The sequence below is a fragment of the Pipra filicauda genome, unplaced genomic scaffold (assembly GCF_003945595.2).
Source record: "Pipra filicauda isolate LSUMZ 115617 unplaced genomic scaffold, ASM394559v2 scaffold181_size1560634_pilon, whole genome shotgun sequence".
In the NCBI taxonomy this organism is placed as follows: Eukaryota; Metazoa; Chordata; class Aves; order Passeriformes; family Pipridae; genus Pipra; species Pipra filicauda.
In genome coordinates, this window is record NW_024104289.1 from 809,490 (window position 1) to 828,970 (window position 19,481).

At 52.4% G+C, this 19,481-nt stretch overlaps 2 protein-coding genes across 2 annotated transcripts in view; one reads left to right on the plus strand and one right to left on the minus strand.

Annotated features, from left to right (window-relative positions):
• The window catches only part of SSPN (sarcospan), a 36,777-nt gene extending 33,401 nt beyond the window's left edge, over positions 1-3,376 (minus strand). The window contains exon 1 of the mRNA XM_039379976.1: positions 3,358-3,376. The gene's annotated coding sequence lies outside the window, so the exon portion shown is untranslated. The remainder of the gene's footprint in view (positions 1-3,357) is intronic.
• An 11,854-nt stretch (positions 3,377-15,230) lies between these two features.
• On the plus strand, positions 15,231-19,194 carry BHLHE41 (basic helix-loop-helix family member e41). Its single transcript, XM_027711732.2, has 5 exons — positions 15,231-15,435; positions 15,693-15,756; positions 16,041-16,148; positions 16,372-16,483; positions 16,606-19,194. The coding sequence occupies exons 1-5, from the start codon at positions 15,374-15,376 to the stop codon at positions 17,613-17,615; spliced, it is 1,356 nt and encodes a 451-aa protein (XP_027567533.1). The 5' UTR covers positions 15,231-15,373; the 3' UTR covers positions 17,616-19,194.
• The last annotated feature ends 287 nt before the right edge of the window (positions 19,195-19,481 follow it).

Sequence of the window (19,481 nt, forward strand, 5' to 3'; positions counted from 1 at the left end):
GGTTGTATAATGGGATGTCTCGAATAACTTGAGAAGCAAACATCCCTACTAGCACTGCCTATAGCGCAGTTGACTGTACAAGGTGTATAAATGCCATTTATCGGTATTTTTCCAGCTGCAGTGTGTTCACCCAGCCTTAAAATGATGTCAGTGGTATCTCTGACTGTCATCCACCTCCTGCCTGCATAGGCCACTTTACATGGGCACAGTCATGGGGAGTTGTGCCCTTGGACATCCACTGCTCCGGGAGTATCAAACCTTGAGCTTTAGCTACAAGGCAAAAGGAAAAACAGCCTTTGGTCTCATGCATCTATAAGCAGCTTAAATGGGTGACAAAAGGGTACCTTGCAGTGACAGTGGTGTTTTCTGGCAGCTCCCTCCTAGGTTTACATGCTGTCTAGGGACCAGAGTTCTCCTCTAGGCAGCCCAAAGCTGAACAGGGAACACTGGAAGTGCTCTCATAGATACTCTCAAAGAGATGCTGCCATCTGAACCCTCACTCCCATTGCTCTCCATGTGCCCTGTGAATACCATGTCTGTGCTAAATTAATTTTTTTTTGTCTCTCTGATAGCTGTAATTGCTCGTAAAACCCCTCTCCTACTCTTTCTACACCTGTTCTATCAGCCAAAATGGCTGAGAGCAGACTGACTGCTGCCAGCACTGTGGATCACAACCAGGGATTATCAAGATACATTTTTCTGCTACAAAAGGAGGTCTCTGGTGCAAGAGAGGCCTCGTGCTGCTGTGCTAGCAAGTCCTGGGACAGGCAGGTCAATGGCCTCAGTGGCACAGAGAAGGTGAGGGGGGAGGTCTGGCCTTGCCAGGGTGAAATAGAAGTTGCAGGAAGGAGCTGCCAGACCCTGGCTGATGTCCCTGCTGTAGGTCTTGGCTTGGATCAGGGCAACAAGGGCAAACCTTATTAGTAACTTGGCTGAGACAGCTCCTGATTTCAGCACGGTTGTATCTATAGTGTGATCCCCTGTGCCCAGACCTCAGAATAACCCACACCACATCTGCAGTCCTGGTGAGGACCAGGAAAGGATGGCAGAGGGATGCCCTGGAGGGAAGGCAGTTTTGTGCCTCAAGGGCCAAAGAAATTCCTGCTCAAGGTGATAGGAAAGCTCTTGTGCAAAGGTGGATCATGGGGTGGAAGGGAATATTAATGAAGGTGGTACCAACTGACTGGCACAGAGAGCAAATCCTGAGGAAGGCTGGTGCAAGAAAGTCCAGGTTATTGTGGGAAAGGGAATGGGAATGCTTGATTTGATTTAAAAAATAAGCAGTGAATGGCAGGAGGAGTGGGGATGTGTTCAGCAGCACATTGCAAGATTGGGATTCACTGCCACCAGAGATTGCCGAGGCGCAGAGCTCAGTAGGTCTGAAAAAAATGCAGGGGCATTTATAAAGGTTGTGGACATCTCCAGGGTTACCTCATTTGAGCTAATCAAGCAGAAGGGATATAAACCAGAGCTCTTCAGGGGACATGCCAAGTGATGTATGCCCAGGGTTAGGAAAATATTTTCCTATGAGCAAGTTAGGATTGCCCATTCTGGCATTTCTTGCTCTGGGTTTACAGGATTTGGCAATTGGGCACCCTCAGGGAGAAGACAGAGGAGTAGATGAGCTGAGAGCCCAGTCTAAGGCAGCGCTCCCTCTGCTCCCACATCCTGCTGCGTGAGAAAGCATGTGAGGAATTATAATTCCCTTTGGACATGTGACCCAAATTGCAGCGGGAATTTGCATTCCTGGTGCCTACTTCCATTTCACATCTTCCCCCCACACACAATAACACCTGCAAGAGGGTTTATTACCCTCTCTGAGAGCACAAGCTCAACAATCTTTTCAGAGACATTAAGAAGAGTATCTACAAAAGAAACTGAAGAGTAAAAAGGAGTCAAAAATATGTCAACACCATGTAAAAGCTTATCCATACAAAACAAACTTGCTAAAAGAAAAATCAGCTGTCACTTTAAAATCTGACATTAAGTTTCTCAAATCACAGACCTTAATCAGGAGTAATACTTGAAGAGGAACAAAGAGAATTTAAGATGAAAAATCAGGACAGTTGAGTGCTAGGCTCAGCAGGACTAACTGCATGACAATATGGATAAGAATGATAATTGCATTAGCTTAGCCTGAAATGACTGGCCAGAGCTGGTTTTTTTTTTTTTTGGTCAGCTGGATTTTTGTAATGGCTTTATTTACTTTTTAAGCAAACTTGGGAAGAGAATTACGAATAGGTTATTGCATTTCCATCTATTCTTTAAAGGAATGGGGCATTTCAGAAAGTCATCCTTGGCTTAGAGCTCTTTAAAATGCAGAGGCCCATATGGGTTAAACCAAGGATCCCTTATGGGTCCTTTTAAAATAAGATTACCAGGAGAAGGTGGCTCCTACTGATGAAAGTTGGAGGATCCAAAATCACAATGCTCTTACTTTATTCCATGCACTGTACTTTAACCTCAGGCCCCAGTCAGACCCTCCCCATGGTGACACTTTCACTTAATCCAATTTTTACATCTTATTTACTTTCTTAAAAATTGAGATGACTGCAAACAGTCAATAAACCTCTGCACTTTAAAAACAACTTAGAAGGATAACTCTACCTAACCTACATTTTCTGCAACAGGAAACAGTGTGTTTATCTCCCAGCTCTACAGTCACATTTTGGTTCAAATTCAAGTCCAGTGATCCCAGTCCCAAGTCCAGATGTCAGCTCCATGCAGATGGGACCTCCTGTAGCCCCTGGTGGGAACAGCTGGGGGTTCCCAAAAGAGTGTTCTCCCAAAACAGTGCAGCCAGGGGAAGTAGCAGGCAGTTCAGACTGGGGAGAGGAGGCAGACATTCCCCCACAGCTCACACGTGGACCACTGGTCTCACCTGTAAGTGTTGCTTTGACAGAGCATGAATTTGCCCTTAGCAAAACCCAGAACCTGAAGTGGGGAGCTTGAACAGTGCAAGGGAAATGTGAACAGCAACAAAAACTGGCTGATCATGGCAAATCTGCTGCTATCCCGCATGCAGCATCAAATATGTGGCAGTGGAACATCTACACAGGGGGACACAAAGTCTGGAAGACTGGCCTGCCCTTGTTTTTGGGGTAGGAGGCAGCACGAGCAGGCAGCAGAGGCGAGGACTCCATTGGCCACGGGGGTAAACCCATCTGGGACTGATGCCTCTCTGCAAAAGGGAACATGTTACTTTTTCCTGTTCTGCACAAAACAGCCAGGACCAAAATATCCCTGCCTTTAACTCCTCCTTCAGCAGAGGCAACTTCAGAGCCGTGATGCCGACGCCCTGCCTGGCAGGCAGCACAATTCTCCCACACCCGGTGTCAGGTGGCTGCTGATAGATACCTTCTCTGCCCAGGATACCTTCTCTGAGCACCCTGGCTCCTGTGCAGGACTGGTGTGTCTGTGAGGCTGACAAATGACCAGAGAGGTGGTCTCTGCCATCACACAGCCTGCCTTCACCGCCACCGTGACCCAGCCAGCACACGCGGCTCTGGTTGCGACACAGCCTGCCTCTGTCAGTGGCTGCTTTTATTCGTCTTCCTCAAAGGCTTAAATAAACAAGAAACAGGTTAAAAACAAAATCTTGGCCCTGGCCCCTTCCTGAGCTGGCTGTTCCATGATGGCTTCCTGCCCCTCGCGCGAGCTTCCCCCTCCAGGGGGAAGAGGCGCCGTCCTGCAACCGCCTCAAGTGGGAAATCAGGCCGCACACCTGCCTTTGATATCCAAGCCAGGCCGCTGGAGCAGTGCTCTCCACACCATCCTCAGCCCTCTCCACGTGGAGTGGGAGCTCGAGTGCGCTGTTGGGAGCTGTGAGAGGTTTGCCTTCCCAGGGTCACGGCACAAGGACGCTGCGATGCTCCGTGTCAGCTGGGCACCAGCTCCACGTGAGGGGGCATTTCCAGAGGCACAATCCCTGTGCACCTCTCCAAAGCCTTCCCCCGGGGGGAAAGGGAATTTTATTCCACTCACAATGTGCCATGAACATTAAAACAATCTCAGAGAAGCCCACATAGTCGAGAGCTTTCGCCCTCAGAACCCGTGGCACACATTGCTCTGGAGTGAACCTCCCCTGGTCAATTGGTGACGGGACATCAGGAGCTCGCCGTGTCCACCCCCTGCCCGAGGACACCATACGACAGCTGGGCAAGGCTCCCAGGGCTTTCGAAACACTTCATGTACACAAAGTTGCCTCACAGCACCTTTGTGATGGATGTTTTCTATTCCTGTCGTTCAGAAATTTTAGAAACAGATAAAAAAGACGCCAAAGTACACAACAAGATGCCGTGCCAGGCAGCGTGCATTTCTTCCTGCCCTCAGCTCTGCACTTTCCTGACAAGGCCCAAATGATTTTCCTTGCAGAGCTTTTGAGGGTTGGTTTTCTGTGTGCATTAAAGAGCTTTATGTCCATCATATTGCTGCTAAAACATGCCACTATCTAGCATTGGCAATATGTTCCTGACTAGGGCTTTAAAGTGTTATAGATAAGTTATGTGACATTTTCCATTTAAATTAAAATAGGTCAAGTTAAACTCAAGGGAAGCTGATAGCTGCACTTTCATTTTATTTCATTTTATTTCCTCTTTATGACCAATGTTACACTAATAATCAAAACTCTGATTACAGATCCCAAAGGCACCATGTTGCACGCAGGACCAGGCTGGAAACTGCCACCAACTCTCACATTGCTGGGGTTTTAGCTGCCAGATAGTGGCATAAGCAGGGTGACTGATGCCAGCACTGCATCCAGGGGTCTTCTTCCTCCCTCTACTGAGAAAGTCTCTGCTTCGTCTCATCTGTGACCTGAATTCTACAGACATGAAGATGCAGATCTGAAATTTGCCTGATTGGCATCCACTGCTGGTACTAGTGGGATCTCAAGCTGCCAGCATGGACTTTGCCAAACTGAGATACATCCAAATGCTCTGAGAAGACTCTTCCACTGGAAAACCTCAGAAAGAAGACTAAAAAAACAGCTGTTGAGGATGATGTTCCTGGGAGTGGGTGAACTGGCCTTGCAGAAGATGGAGACTTAAAGGAGACATCCTGTCCTGTTGCAGGCACTTGCCATTACGCTGGTGCTGGCACTCAGCTCCTGTCCTGCTCCTACAGAGCCATTGTTACGGGACAGCCAAACTCCTAGGGGCTCCCCAGTGTACAGGTGCCTCAGGAAAGTCCTCTAAATGATTTTGGCTACACCAAGAAAAGGTGCTTAAAATGAAAAGTACGACATGAATGATAATGATAATCTGCAAAATGGGAAAGTAATTTAAAAAAAAAAAATCTAAGCTTTCTTGTCTCCTCCACCATTAGGTTTTTGGGGCTTAGGAATCAGAGAATCACAGAACAGCCTGGACTGAAAAGGACCTTAAAAATGGTCTAGTTCCAACCACACTGGGGGTTTTAAAGAGGGTTTTGTGCCATACACCTAAGCCCACAGGTGAGACCTCCGCACAAAGGCCTGGACCACTGTGCAGAGCTTCATGGGCTGAGCTTTGGCCATGGCTGTTTTAGAAAAGTCATAGAGTGAAGTTCAAAGAAAGTACTGAAAAGGCTGCATGGCTTCTTCTCACAGCAGAGAAGATCAGTGGGGACTTGCTGCCTATCCTGCTCTGAATGGGAGGGTGGGATGAGGATCACCCACTGCTTTCCTTGGCTTGGATGTCATGCCTCACCTGCTCACTTCCATGAGTCCTGCACCTCTCCAGCATACTGCTTCCTCCTCACACCTTGTTCAGAACAGTAAAGGAAATAAAGGGCAATAAAACAGAACACCAACCTTCCCATACCACGGACCTCTTCCAACTCTGACATAAATTCACGAGCCTTAATGGGAACACACTGCAGACTTGGGCTTGGTGATTTAATTCCCTGCTCCTTGCCAAGGCCACCAGCAGGCAGGGCAGGTTTGTGCTTGGGTCCTGGGATGCAAAGTATTTTTATGAAGATATGATTTGGACCTTCACAGTTGTAGGGGAGTGTGTGTGGGGGGAATGACACAACAGCAATGCCTGCCTGAGAGCAGGGGTCCCCAGTGATCCTGCTGGGATGCACAGGCTGCATGCTGCCTTTTAGCTGGGCATCGATGCTGAGCCAAGCTGTTGGAGGCAGCAGATGCCAGCGCATCTCACAGGTGGGCTATGTGGGTGGCACAAGCCTGTCCCCATCCTGTGACATACCCCAGGCTCTTTTCCTGGCACTCCCCGAGGGTGAGGGTCCCTGCTGCTCCCAAGGGAATGGCACTGAGCCTGGGGACGACCCAAGGTCGCTGCCACCCTCGCTGTCCCTGCTGTCAACGTGGGGGATCGGGACCCAGCGTGGCCTGGGTGGGCAGGGGCTCATTGTCAGGATGTGCCTCGGGCACGGCGCCTCTGCCCAGCCCTGCTTTCTGACCGCAGAAGGAAAACATTTGCCCAGACACAGCCCGGCCCCTTGCCACGTTGAAAGCCTGGCTGTTGGCAGCTTGAAGGGGGTCATGCAATACCTCCCCAGCAGGACACAGAGGACAGGACTGGGACACGAGTTAAACGAGGCTGGTTTTTAGAGCCTTCCTGAAAGCCTGTCCTCATAAAAGGCAGCTGTCTGGAAACCTGCTCACCCGAGGGGAGGAGAGTCTCCCTGTGAAGGAGGGAGGCTTGCCAGGCCTGCCACTGCCACCGCTCACGTACAGCCAGCGCTGTGCAGAGCTGGTGCTCCAGCAGCAGCAGCCTGGTACAACACAGGGCGGGTGAATAACACGGCAGGCAAGTGACCCCTGCAAGCAGGATTTGCAAGAGCTGCAGAGCCTCACATACCACAGGGTAGTTCCCTGTGGCACTGCACATCCCAGGGAGCACTGCCAGCACAGGTAACCATGCCTGCCATCTGGGCTGGGAGCAAAGGCCACCCCGGAAAGAGCAGGGAATTCAGGCAGAATGGTCGAGGGGGTATTTCCCAGTTGGTACAAGGTCCAGAGGTATCCTGGATACCTCCTGACAAGCTAGGATGGGTCTAAGTGCTGTCTTATACTTTCCTCTGGGACAAGGGGTTTTAGTGATCATCACATGCTTGTCCTTTCTCTGTGTTGAGCTCTGTACTGTCCTGCTTGTGCTCTGGGGCTGGACTGCAGTTGGTGCCTGTCCGAGGTCAGCAGGGAATAGTTAGGCTTGCCTGTCAAGTGTTGTTTGTTTGTTTATACGATGCACAGGGCTTCTCCTTGCTTGCACTCTCCAGGCAGATTTCATGTGGTGACCAAAGCAGACAGGCACCAACAGATTCCCTGGTTCCTCCTCCCGTCCTTCCAGCTAAAAAGCTCAACACTTCCAGGCCAGAACCCAGGAGGAGTCACATGACAGGAGACTGGGTCTCTGCTCAGAGCCAGGTAATATCTGTACCCAAAACTACACACTGGGCTTTTCCTCTGTCATCTCTCTCATCTTCCCAGCACTTATCTGTCTGCAGCCAAGTGTCTGGAATGGGGTGGGGTTTGTTTCATAGAGGGGGGAGACTGTCCTGCCTATCCTGCACCCTTGGATTTAGGAGGACTTGGTCTCCCTCTCACACTTGACCTCTCAGCCACCTCCTTTATCCTGAAGGAGCTCAAAATGACAAGGCTCTAATAAACCCACTACACAGGGAACAGGAAAATAATTTAAGAAGCGATGAATGACACATTCCTACTTGCCTGTAATTACACAGTGTGCTTCAGCAAGGTATTTTCCTATCACTAATCCAAAACATTTGTACTCCCCTTTCTCGTAGTTTTCTGTTCCTTGATTCCCTTCCAGAGCCACTCCCAGAGTGCTCCTGAGGTACATTCAGTCTGCCTCCAAATCTCTGCCCTTTGGAGCTAGTGGGGAGGAAGGGGATTTGTGCTTCAGCTTCTCCAGCCTTGGCTTTCCACAATTACATTTGCAGAGGGAAGAGCAAAGAAAGAATAGAACTAATCAAGAAGTTTTATTTTCCCAATATATTTTTTTCCCAGTACATTTTCTAATGGGCCTTGTGATACCATGGGACCCCCCCTGTACTATGTATACCACCATAAATATCCAGGTCAGTACCATATGCCCTTATACAATGTTGCTCTAGGTTTGTCCTTTTTAAGACTCTCACTCTGCTTTTTCCAAGACTATAAAATATCCCAGATTTCCACTTAATTAAAAAAAAAAAAAAAGAACATGCTTCTATGCATGATCCAAAACTCTTTGTTCTTCTCCCAAAAGTCCATAAAAAGGCATGCAGAAATCCTTAGGTTTTCACCAAAATGGTGAGGAAGTGTTTTGCTACTCCTGGGGCCTCCAAAAGGACTGGAATATGCTGGGTGTTACCACTTGATGCAGTTCTGAGGAGCAAGCCAGTTGACTGGAAGAATCTGCAAAAAAAAACCCATCCCACCAACCCTTCAGGCTGTGGTCACATGGAGATGTTTTAGGGATCCCAGCCACCTCACAGATCTGCTGAAATGTTCTGGATTTAGTGTTTCTCCCTTGAGCTTTGTGCAATCCTCCCATACCTCCTAGGACTTGGAGGGAGAGGACGCCTTTCACTCAGACATCTGACACTAGTGTCCTAACAGACAAGCTCCAGGGCATTTTGTGAAATAGTCTGCAGCTCTCAGAATCTGCTTCAGACAAAAAACCCAAGGACAACCAGGCAGTGTAGCCCATCAGTGGAATGAGTCTGTAAGATACTGTTTCATGGTGAGTCTCCGTGTTTCTGTGGGACCGTCATTTGCAACAGGAGCATTCATCTCCCGCATGCATTTTCTACATCCTTCCTGATTCTTAACCAATATAGGATTTTTTTCTCCTTAGTTCAGTTAAGGCTTGTTGGAAATGTACAGAAACACACTATGGTTTAAAAAATTTTCCAGTTTTAAAATAATAATCTCAGAATCTCCTGCTCCAGACACCACATAACACTGTGCTCTACAGGTTGTTTCCATGCACTATAACTTTCATGCCACATTTCACCTTTTTCAGTAGCACCAGAATGCTTTTCCCTTTGTACTGCAAAGACAGATTTCATAATGCTCCAAATGTATACCCCATACCAGGAAGTTGAGTTTCCCAGCTCATTTTCTAGCTCTATCCTACTGCGATTCTTTCTGTGCTGAACCTTCTGGTGTGAACTCATTTGGGAGCCCATACTCCCTCTCTGGCATCGCCTCTCCTCGGTTCTCCTGGGTGAGCTAGAAGTATTTGCACATCTACAAGTTGTTTGAGAGGAAACAAGCATCTTCCTCTCTTCATTCATCCCCTTGAAGAACCAACTCTTCTATTTTGCATCCATGATGTTGCTGCACTGAGCCCCAGGGGTGAGCCTGGATGAGGCATCACCACCACTCTACTTACACCCAGAGGTGTAGTTAATTGTGCAGTTGCAAAATGGCCATTTTCCTTGGGCAAAGGAAACTCCAAGGTCCACAGAATGAGCTATTGCAGGGGTTTATGGCCTACCCTTACTAGAGTGTTCCTCTTGTGCAAGAATCAACAGAAATCATCACTAAATTTAACCATTGGCAAGAATTGCACGGGTTGAAACTGCTAAATCTCATCCTGTTGGCCACTGAAATGCTCTCCCTCGGCCACTGTGCCTGTGCAAGGTTTTGCAATGCTACAAACAAACAAATCTACAAAGAAACCTTCTGTAACAGGAGCAGAGTCCTATGGGCCTGCACCTCCTGCCAGCTCAGTGCAGTCTCAGTTTTGCTTTTGTCAGTGGAAATTCCCCATCACCAGCTTGTGCAGCAGACAGAAGTTACCTGCTTTTGGAACATCTTCCTTTCCTTTGGGACCAGTTATAGGCTGTCAGCCTTGAACTTATCACAGGCCATGTGTAACTGCACCTACCACTTGTTCAAAGGTCTCAGTGTGCACCCATAAATAGCCCAAGCACAACAGACCTCTTGAAAGGCTAAGGCCATCCAAGGCCTCCTCTTGGCATGGCCATACCTTCCCCACCAGCCTCTCCAGCGTAGCTGGTGCATTGTGTTAAGTCCCTGACCATCACTAAACTGCCAAATTGGGCAATTTCCCCACCTTTCTCTGCTTCTTCTTTTCTGCTTGCTGACATACAGCTTACAGATCTATTGTGACTGACCAAACCAAACCAAATGGCATCATCCAAGGGATGGATCTTCACTCACAGACGCAGCTCCTTTCCAGGGACTTTGGAGGGGGCACTTACGGGGAAGGTTGTTTTACTTGTTCCTGATTGTTGCTCCTGGAAAACATCCGGGAGACAGATGGAGATCATTTCTGTTTCACATGCACAAGATGTCACTGACCTGTTGGGTGACAGGTCCCAGGGCTCCAGGCAGGTTCCAGACCCTCCCATCAGTCAGGGAGGGACCTCAGACTGGAGTCGCCTTTATTTTTCACTGTCCTGGGAGGCAGGACAGGTTTTCATCGCAGACCAGCTGCCTGCAAACAGTTTGCTTCACTTGAAACAGGTCTTTAAGGGGAATTTCCAAAGTGATGGAGTAAGGCACAGTTCCTGGTGTTTATCAGGACATCATCACGCCTGACTTTTTGCTCCAGTGCCCCTGTTTCACCAATCTGACTTTCCCAGGTTTGGAAGTGTCTACACTCTCCTGAGTGATTAGCTGGGCCACCGTTAGCCCAAGTGCTGGTCTAGCTTGGCGAGTCTGGTAGACTTTGGCCCATTTCACACGGCCTAGGAGTGCCTCTGTGACCAAAGTCCCCCTTGTAAGGTTTTGGTATCAGTCCTTCACAAAAACATGGTCCTGACTCTGTCCTCCAAGCTGGATCTACCCCCATTTCCCCATTTTGCAACCCTGCAGAGGTTTTGTTGCACATTGTGTCTTGTCTTGGCCCACCACCTTCCCACACTCAGGTTATTTTATTTCTGCTTCTGAATTCAGCTGCACTTTTGCATGGCCACTGTCTCTTGCTTTACATACATTTGGGGACATGTGGTACTCTCTGAAATGGAAAGTTCTCTTTTCTCCTCCCTGTGTGAGCCACAGAGCTGCGCTGACAGGGCTCCAGTGACTGACCAGCTTCTCCCCAGTGTCTGCTTCCTGGCCCAAAGCTCTGCTGCAGCCCATGATTTAAGCACCTTGGCACATTCCTCTGCCTCTCACGGCATCTCTGGCTTCCCATTAAACACAGGGATATCATTTCTGGCTCAGGAAGTCTCTGCACCGCAGGCCACCGGGACCTGGGAAACTGGCCTGGGGAGCTTGCATTGCATGCTCTGTTTGTCTGCTCCTCCCAGGGCATCTCCTGCTGCTCTCCAGGACAGCAGGACCTTTTTTTCTTACCCAGCTCAGGTTTTATAAAAAACTCTCCTTTCACTTTTTCCCCGGTCTTAATCTGGTCATCCCATAACTGAAAAATCTATTAATAGGTCAATGTCCAGTTTCCCCTGGTTGGATATCTTGTTATTCAACCAAAATCATCCCGATCCTTCAGTTGAATTCTCTTTGTCCCCCACTTTGTTGCACACCGCTGACCAGCTTTAATTTGATGGTTGATTCCAGTCATACAGTCAGCCCAGATAATTCAATTTCTTTTCCTGAAGGCAAGTGCTCACTAACATCAGAGCTGACCCCATCAAGTTGGCTCCTAGGCCCCTATTTCAGAGCCATTCCCTTACGCCGTGGTTATGGGCTGAGTTGGATAAACCTCCCCAAATGTATTCTCCTCAAACACTGTGGCTTTTGCACGGATTCAGCTGGGACAAACAGTCTGATTCCTTCCTCCTGCAGACTGGGAATGGTGGTGAGTGCTGGTGGTAGGCGTTGTGCTGGCTAGCTCTTGTCTGCAGCAGGAGGCTGTTTTTTCCTGCGGTGACCTGCAAGCCTTTTATTTCCTTTTCTGACTGATTTTCTCAGTTTCTTAACTCTTTACTGCGGTTAATCTTTGCTTGTAAATGAGCCAAAGCTTTTGTTGTGCCTCTTATTTTCTGGAAAACATTATTTTTCCATGATAGTCATGCTGCTGATCACCTCTTTGATCCGTCCTGCCCTTTTAAACTGGGAATCTTCCAGGAGAATTTCGCACTCTCTCTGGACACTGAAGCCTTTTATCCTTGTCTGCAGGTGACCTCTTATAAACCTCTCTTAGAAGTTCCAGATGTTGAACTCCTTTTGCAAAGTCTCCAGCTGTCTCGGCTCATGTTTTGCATCTTTGGTAATTTTCAATTTCCGTTCCCACTTGGTTCCAGAGGAATCCCAGAATTAGGACTTCTCCTCCTAGAAGCTGAGTCTCTCCCCGGACATTCTTTCCATAATTTGAAGATTCGCAGGTTGTTCAGAGAGGACGAAGCCGGCAAAGACACTCCAGAAATACTCCAGGTGTTCCACAAGTAGGTGCTCCAGAAATGCTGACCCCTTGCTCCCCACCTCCTATGTTCCTTATGGAAACCATGCAAAGCCCTGCTTTCCTGCCCATAGGAGGAATCAGCTGGAGGCAACTCTTTTCTTCCAGGGTTCAAGCTTCCTTTGAGTCACTACTCCCCCAGGAGGTCTCCATGTGCTTTATTTCAGGATTAGGGCTCCTTCTACTATTTGTGCTATGCCTCCACTTTTCTGGATGCTTTCTCTAGGACGAGTCCAGTCTGGAGGAGAGGAATTTCATGCTGATGGTGCTTGTTTCTCTCTGCTGACTAGCAAGACAGCCTATAGCTCCATCTTAGATGTCCCAGATGGATGCCTGACCTGGAGCAACCAATGCATCCTTGATGGCCAACTACTGCTGGCACATGCTGGCACTGAGCAGAGTTTCCCTCGCAGTCTGTGGTCCCCCTTCCCAAGGGAGCTGCCCTAAAGCAAAGCTGCCCTTACCCAAAGCAATGGCCTGGAGCTGTGTCAGGGCAGGGTCAGGTTGGATCTCAGGAAAAGGTTCTTCCCCTGGAGGGTGGTTGGGCACTGACCAGGCTCCCCAGGGCCGTGGTCACAGCACCAAGGCTGACAGAGCTCAAGAGGTGTTCGGACAACACTCTTGGGCACATGGTGGGACTGTTGGGGTGTCCTGTGCGGGGCCAGGAGACGGTTCCTTCCAACTCAGGATGTTCTGTGCTTCCATGAACCAAAGTATCAGTCTGCTTTCCTCACCAGCAGCAGATTCTCCCAACTGCCTCTGTAGCAGCCCAAAAGCCTCTCCTTCTGACCCCCACCCTCATAACCTATAGGAATGCGGCACCCATGTGTGTTTTCATGTTTACCCCCAGTTTAGCTGCACAGGCAGCGTGGAAATGCCATCAGGCCAACAGGGAGAGAGCTGTACAAGCCCGCAGTGCCGCTTGCTGCCTGCCAAGCAGGAGCCTCAAACACCTCATCAGAGCCTTCGCTGCTCCTAAAACCTCATTCGCACTTTACATATGGGCAGTGCGGTTCAAGCAACCCCCCCGCATACAAAAATCACGAGTTACCCTCCTGGCCAGATTACCTGTAAAGCACCATCGTTAGCAAGTAATAATGTGAGGTTCCCGTCTCTGTTTTGGCAGCCGGGGGCGTGCTTTCTGTTTATTGGGGTAATTCTCCCGCCGCCTTTCCGCCCCCCTCCGCCAGCTGCTGTGGGATCCCGCGGTTCGGGGGTCACGCAGCTCAAGGACGGAGGGGAGCAAAACCGAACCAAATGAAAGGCAAGCGCGGTCAGGGCTGGCGGCGTGGGATAAACACATCGCTATGGATCGCCTCAGCTGACACTTCCCGCCGGGAATACCGGAGAGAAACCCGGCAGCCCGGCTCTGCTGGGGGATGGTGGTGGTGGTGTCCTCTCCCCCCGCACCGCACGTGGGGCCGGGGCCGCTGCTCTCTCCGCACACGCCGCACACCCCGCACGTTGCAGGGCCACACATGCCGCGCCGGCGTGCGGGCACGGCACGGCACACACGCGGGGACACGCGGGGACACACGCGGGGACACGCACCCGCGGGGACACGCACACACAGCGCCGCTGCACGGGGCGCGGGGAAGAGCATCCCATTCCCTCGGGCAGCGGCACCCCCTCCTCCCGCTGGCGGGGGGGTCCTGGCGGGCTGCCCGGCCCGAGGGGAGGGGGATTTCGAGGCTGCCCGAGCCGGGGGGTGCCCGGTGCCGCCGCGTGCCAGCGCCCGCTGCGGCGGGGGGGTGGCGGCGGGGCAGGGCCGCCCGGTGCCGCCGGCGGCAGTGATGTGGCAGCAGGTCGCGTCACGTTGCCGGCCCTGTGCTCGTACCAGTGTGAGACGGGATTAGGGAGGCGGCTGTCGGTGCCGCCGCCGCCGGCGGGGAGCGGGGGCTGCGCGGGCGCGCCCGGCGCGCAGGGACGAGGGAGGGCGGGGGGAACAGCGGTGGGGGGGGGGGTTCTCCCGGCCCGGTCCGCCCCGGGGCTGCCGCGGGCCGGTCACGCTGCACCGGGGACAAATCCTGCCAGTGTCACCTCTGCACGGGTGCGGGCTGCCCGAGGGCAGAGTCAGCAGCAGATATGTTTGTATTGCAGATATACGTGTTTTTATGTATATAGGGCTCTATACGCGAGTCCGCGTGTATATAAGGAGCGCTTTTGACGCGGTCTGGCGTTGCAGGCGGGCCCGGCTCCCGTCCAAAGGTCGGGCGGGGGAGCCGCCGGGATCACCGTGGGGCGACAGCTGCGCCCCGCGCAAAAAACCACGCGTGTCCGTGCCCACGCATCCTTAAATCTATATGCAACGTATGGCGAACGCGACCCCCTAATCGCCCTCTCCGCAAGAGAGGGGCTCCATTATTCCCCGTTCTTCCATCCTCCCACGCCTTCCCTCCGGGCATGTTTTCCACGGGCGGGTCTCCTCCTCAGCCACAAATAAAAAATAATAATAATAAAAAATAGAAAAGTAAATTTATTTTAAAAATAATATTAGAAAAATGATAAAAATAAAAAAATATAATAAAACCACGACGAGAGCGACAGCAGTCGCGGCAGTAACGCTGACGATGACAGCGGCAGTGACACACGGAGGGGGGAAGCCGCTGTCTCGCGGGGCGGCCCCGGGACCCCCCCACCCCGGTTCCCCCCCGCCCCGTCCCCTCCCCGGTCCCGCCCCCGCCCGCGCCGCACGTGAGCCGGGTGCGGGGCTGGCTGGCGGCGCGCGTGCCCCGCGGGCAGGCGCGGCGGCGGCGGCGGGAGCTGCGGGCGTGTGCGCGGCGAGCGGGAGCGAAGGCGGGCGAGGGGGGGAGCGGCGGTGGCACTTGGAAGAAGGGGAGGGTGGGGGGAGGTTGGGGTTGGTGGGGGGGGGGGGGGAGAGGACGAGCCGCCGCACACTTTTGGCCACTTGCACGGGAGAGGGGGGACGGAGGCTGCATGTGCGCAGCGTCGCTTGCGGATCTCCCGAGACTGATCTCAGCATCCCGCAGGCTCAGTCAAAAGCAGCGACGAAACATCAGCCGCTGCCAGACATGGATGAAGGAATCTCCCGCTTGCCGGAGAGGCAGCTACTGGAGCATAGGGATTTTATAGGGTAAGGCGGCGGGGCAGTATCTCTGTCTCGTGTCTCTACGGCGTTTTCGTCTTCTTGGGAAAGTGCAGCGGAGCGCCGGGAGCGGCGCCGGCTCCCCGGCGGGGCGCGGGGCTCGCCGCCTCCCTCCGCGGGCGGACCCGGGCGATCCTTCGCCCAGCCCTTCGGGCAGAGCGCTCGGCGCCCGTGTGCCCATCGAGGAGGTGCCAGGCAAGCTCCCGCTGCAGTCGCCCATGCCGGATCTTTGTGTTTTTCTCCAGGCTGGACTACCCTGCCCTGTATATGTGCAAACCCAAAAGAGGCGTGAAGAGGGACGACAGCAAGGTAAGAGTAAGTTTTCTGGGGCTGTTCTCGCTTAAGCGCTTAATTTGGGGTTCGCTGAATTTTACGGCTCAGCTTCACTCCCAAGAGCATCCCGGGGGGAGCCTGCGCGTTTAACTTGCCCCCCGAATTGCAAGCGGGTTTACGAGCGAGCTGGCACGGCGGGGAAAGCGGTGCCTTGGCGATAATTTGCACGGCATGTGGTCCGCATGACATTTGTTTTGGTTTTGATCGGCGTTCCGAGGGACTCAGCCTAACTCTCGGCTTTTCCGGGTCTTGCTAATTAGGAAACGTACAAACTGCCACACAGACTGATAGAAAAGAAGAGGCGAGACAGGATTAACGAATGCATTGCCCAGCTGAAGGATTTGCTGCCCGAGCATCTCAAACTGACGGTAAGGTGCAGGGGGGCGTATATGTACACGCAGATGCCGGCGCCGGCAGCCTGCCCGCTGCGCAGCCCCCGGGACTCCGGGCTGCCTGCCCGCTGCCTGCCCGCCGTCCCGGCCCTAATGCCCCTCGGGGACCGGCTTCCCCGAAGTTAGCGGAGGCGGCGTTTGGCGGTAGCCAAAGCGCGCCGGGAGGTAGCCAAACCGCCCCCTTCTCTCGCCTTTGCAGACGCTGGGACACCTGGAGAAAGCCGTGGTGCTGGAACTGACTTTGAAACACTTGAAAGCGCTCACAGCCTTAACGGAGCAGCAGCACCAGAAGATCATTGCTTTGCAGAATGGTAAGCGGGGCCCGGGGGGCGCAGCGGGGGGCCGGCAAGGGGGGGTTTCGGGGGGGCGCGGAGCGGGGCATCCCAAGCCAGAGCCGCGGGCAAACGCTGTCCCCGCTCGGTCCCCCCCGCAGGAGAGCGGTCCATGAAGTCTCCGGTGCAGGCCGACCTGGACGCCTTCCACTCGGGCTTTCAGACGTGCGCCAAGGAAGTGCTGCAGTACCTCTCCCGCTTCGAGAGCTGGACCCCCCGCGAGCAGCGATGCGCCCAGCTGCTCGGCCACCTGCACTCCATCTCCTCGCAGTTCCTCCCCGGCCCCCAGCTCCTCTCCCCGCCGCCGGGCCCCCTCAGCAAGGGATCCTCCTCCTCTTCCTCCCCGCCCGCCCCCCCCTGCGCGCCGGGCCACAAGCCGGAGGGCCAGGCTAACTGCGTGCCCGTCATCCAGCGGACTCACGCCGCCGAGCTCAGCGCCGAGACCGACACGGACACGGACAGCGGCTATGGCGGGGAGGGCGAGGCGCGCCCCGAGCGCGGCCCCGCGGCGGCGGCGGCTGGCGGGGCGCTGCCTGCCCTGGCCATCAAGCAGGAGCCGTCGGGGGACGAGGTGCCCCCCGCGCCCAAGCGGCGGAAGCTGGACCGTGGCCCGAGCCCCCTGCCCGGCCCGCCGGGGCTGGCGGCTAGGGGCGCAGAGGCGGCGGCGGCGGCCGCGCTGGTGAGACCCGACGCCGCCCTGCTGGGCTCGCTGATGGCCCTGGGCGCGGGAGGCGGCGGGGCCCCCTTCGGACAGCCGGCGGCCGCCCCTTTCTGCCTGCCCTTCTACTTCATCTCGCCCTCCGCCGCCGCCGCCTACATGCAGCCCTTCCTGGATAAAAGCAGCCTGGAGAAGTATCTCTACCCCGCCGCCCCCATCCCGCTGCTCTACCCGGGCATCCCTGCCCAGGCGGCCGCCGCCGCCGCCGCCGCCGCCGCCTCCTTCCCCTGCCTGTCCTCGGTGCTCGGCCCCGCCGAGAAGGCAGCGGCGGCCGCCGCCGCCGGCCTGCCCCCGGCGCCCCACCTCCCGCACCCCTTCGCTGCTGCCGCCGCCGAGCCCGGCGAGGAGCCCGAGCCCGCGGCCGCCGAGGAGTCCGGTGCCGAGGGCCCGTGAGACGCCCCCGGGGGCTCCCCGCCGCCGCCGCCCTCCCCTCGGCCCGAGGGGCTGCCGGGCCGGCACCTGCACCCCCCGGTTTGCCGCGGAGGGCAGGGGTCGCCGGGCTGCCAGGGCCCGGCCCCCGCCAGAGGACCGTCGAGGATAAAATTTGCTACTCAGTATTTTTTTAATGTTTGGCTTTATAAATGCGTAAATAAGGAAAAAAAAAAAAAAGAAGGAAGAGGACATAGTAAGGATACTTTTTTTTTTCTCTATATAGAGTAACTTAAATGTGGCACCTTATTTGGAATGGGTTTATACAGTGTGTCCGTAAGTCCCACTTGGGAACTTGCACTTGTTGTCCGGGAGACCTGGGTGGGTTCAGGGTGAGGGCAGGGGGCGAGGCGAGGGAAGAAGGGCAGACCCCAGCACATGTGCTAGCACTTTATCGAGGACCAGAGCGTGGAGGGGTGCACCCTGAGCCCAAACCTGCAGTGCCTTGAGCACCCGGGGATGCCGCTGGCTCCAGCGAGTTTTGGGTGTGCAAGGGAAGGAGGGTCAGACCCATTACATAACCTTGTGTTTATTTCATTATTTTTTTTGGCTAAGGTATACAGGTGTGGCAAGTGCATTTGTTCTCACCCCGTCTTTATTTAATTCAGTATGTTCCCGAGAGATTTTCCCCCTGAACCTTGCTGTATAAAATGAATGTTACTGCACTGAACTACAAAAAGAACCCCCCTTCCCTCCCGCAAGAAAACACAGAGCAACTCATCAGCCTGAACTCATTTCATCCTAAATTCCCAGTGACACATACTGGAGGCCGTAGGTAAACACCTCGCTGTGCAATCAGGAACGATTAAACCAGCTGGGGTAAGTTTCCCATATGGGTTCTCCCCTCATCCCATGCTCAAAATACTGCGATTTCCCTTTCTGGAGACAAACCAGACGCCAGATAATCACACAGATAAGTCTTTTATAATAAGGCTTAAACCAAGACCTTGCCTAGATATTTTTAGTTTGTTGCCAAGGTAGCACTGTGAGAAATCTCACTTGAATGTTATGTAAGAGGTGAGACACCACAGCCTGGCGAGGAGTGTGTGCGTGTCCGGGGTCCGTCAGTCCGTTTGGTGCATCTGCTGCTGCTGTTGCTACTGTTTTGCCTCAAACGCTGTGTTTAAACAACGTTAAAAACAAAAAAAATCTTACTAGCCTACAGAGTGGCTGTATGTAAATAGTTGTTAATACATCCAATTAATGATGTCTGACATGCTATTTTTGTAGGGAGAAAAAAAATATGTGTTAATGATATTTTGAGTTAAATATCTTTTGGGAGGATTTGCTGAAAAAGTTGCACTTTTGTTACAATGCTTATGCTTGATACAAGCTTATGCTGTCTTAAATTATTAAAAAGAAAATAAATCCTGTCTGCAAGAAACCAGCTGTTTTAGAACAGTTTAGTATGTGATATATTAGAAATCAATCTTTATATTCAGTATTTTCCAGCACTCCATGAATTCTATTATCTAAATATTTCCACACTATTTTGTGATTAAAAAAAATTCTTACTAAGGAATAAAAACTTTAATACACAAAATGGGGTTGTCTACTAATTAAAAAAATAAATGTTAATACATAATAACGGGTGCATTGAACTTCAAACTGTATGACTGTGTGGCTGATGATAATTTAATTCACATTTTTAATCTGGGTTCAAATTTGCTTGGTTTCCTTTAACTCTTTAGCAAACTCTGGTTTAAGATGTGCATGTTTTACAAAGCAAAGTGTAAAGCATGTGTGTAGAACACACTGTGCTTCTTCCTGACTTCTACTTTTTTCCTCTTTCTTTTTGCAAAATATTGATCTTTGAAATTAACACTTTAC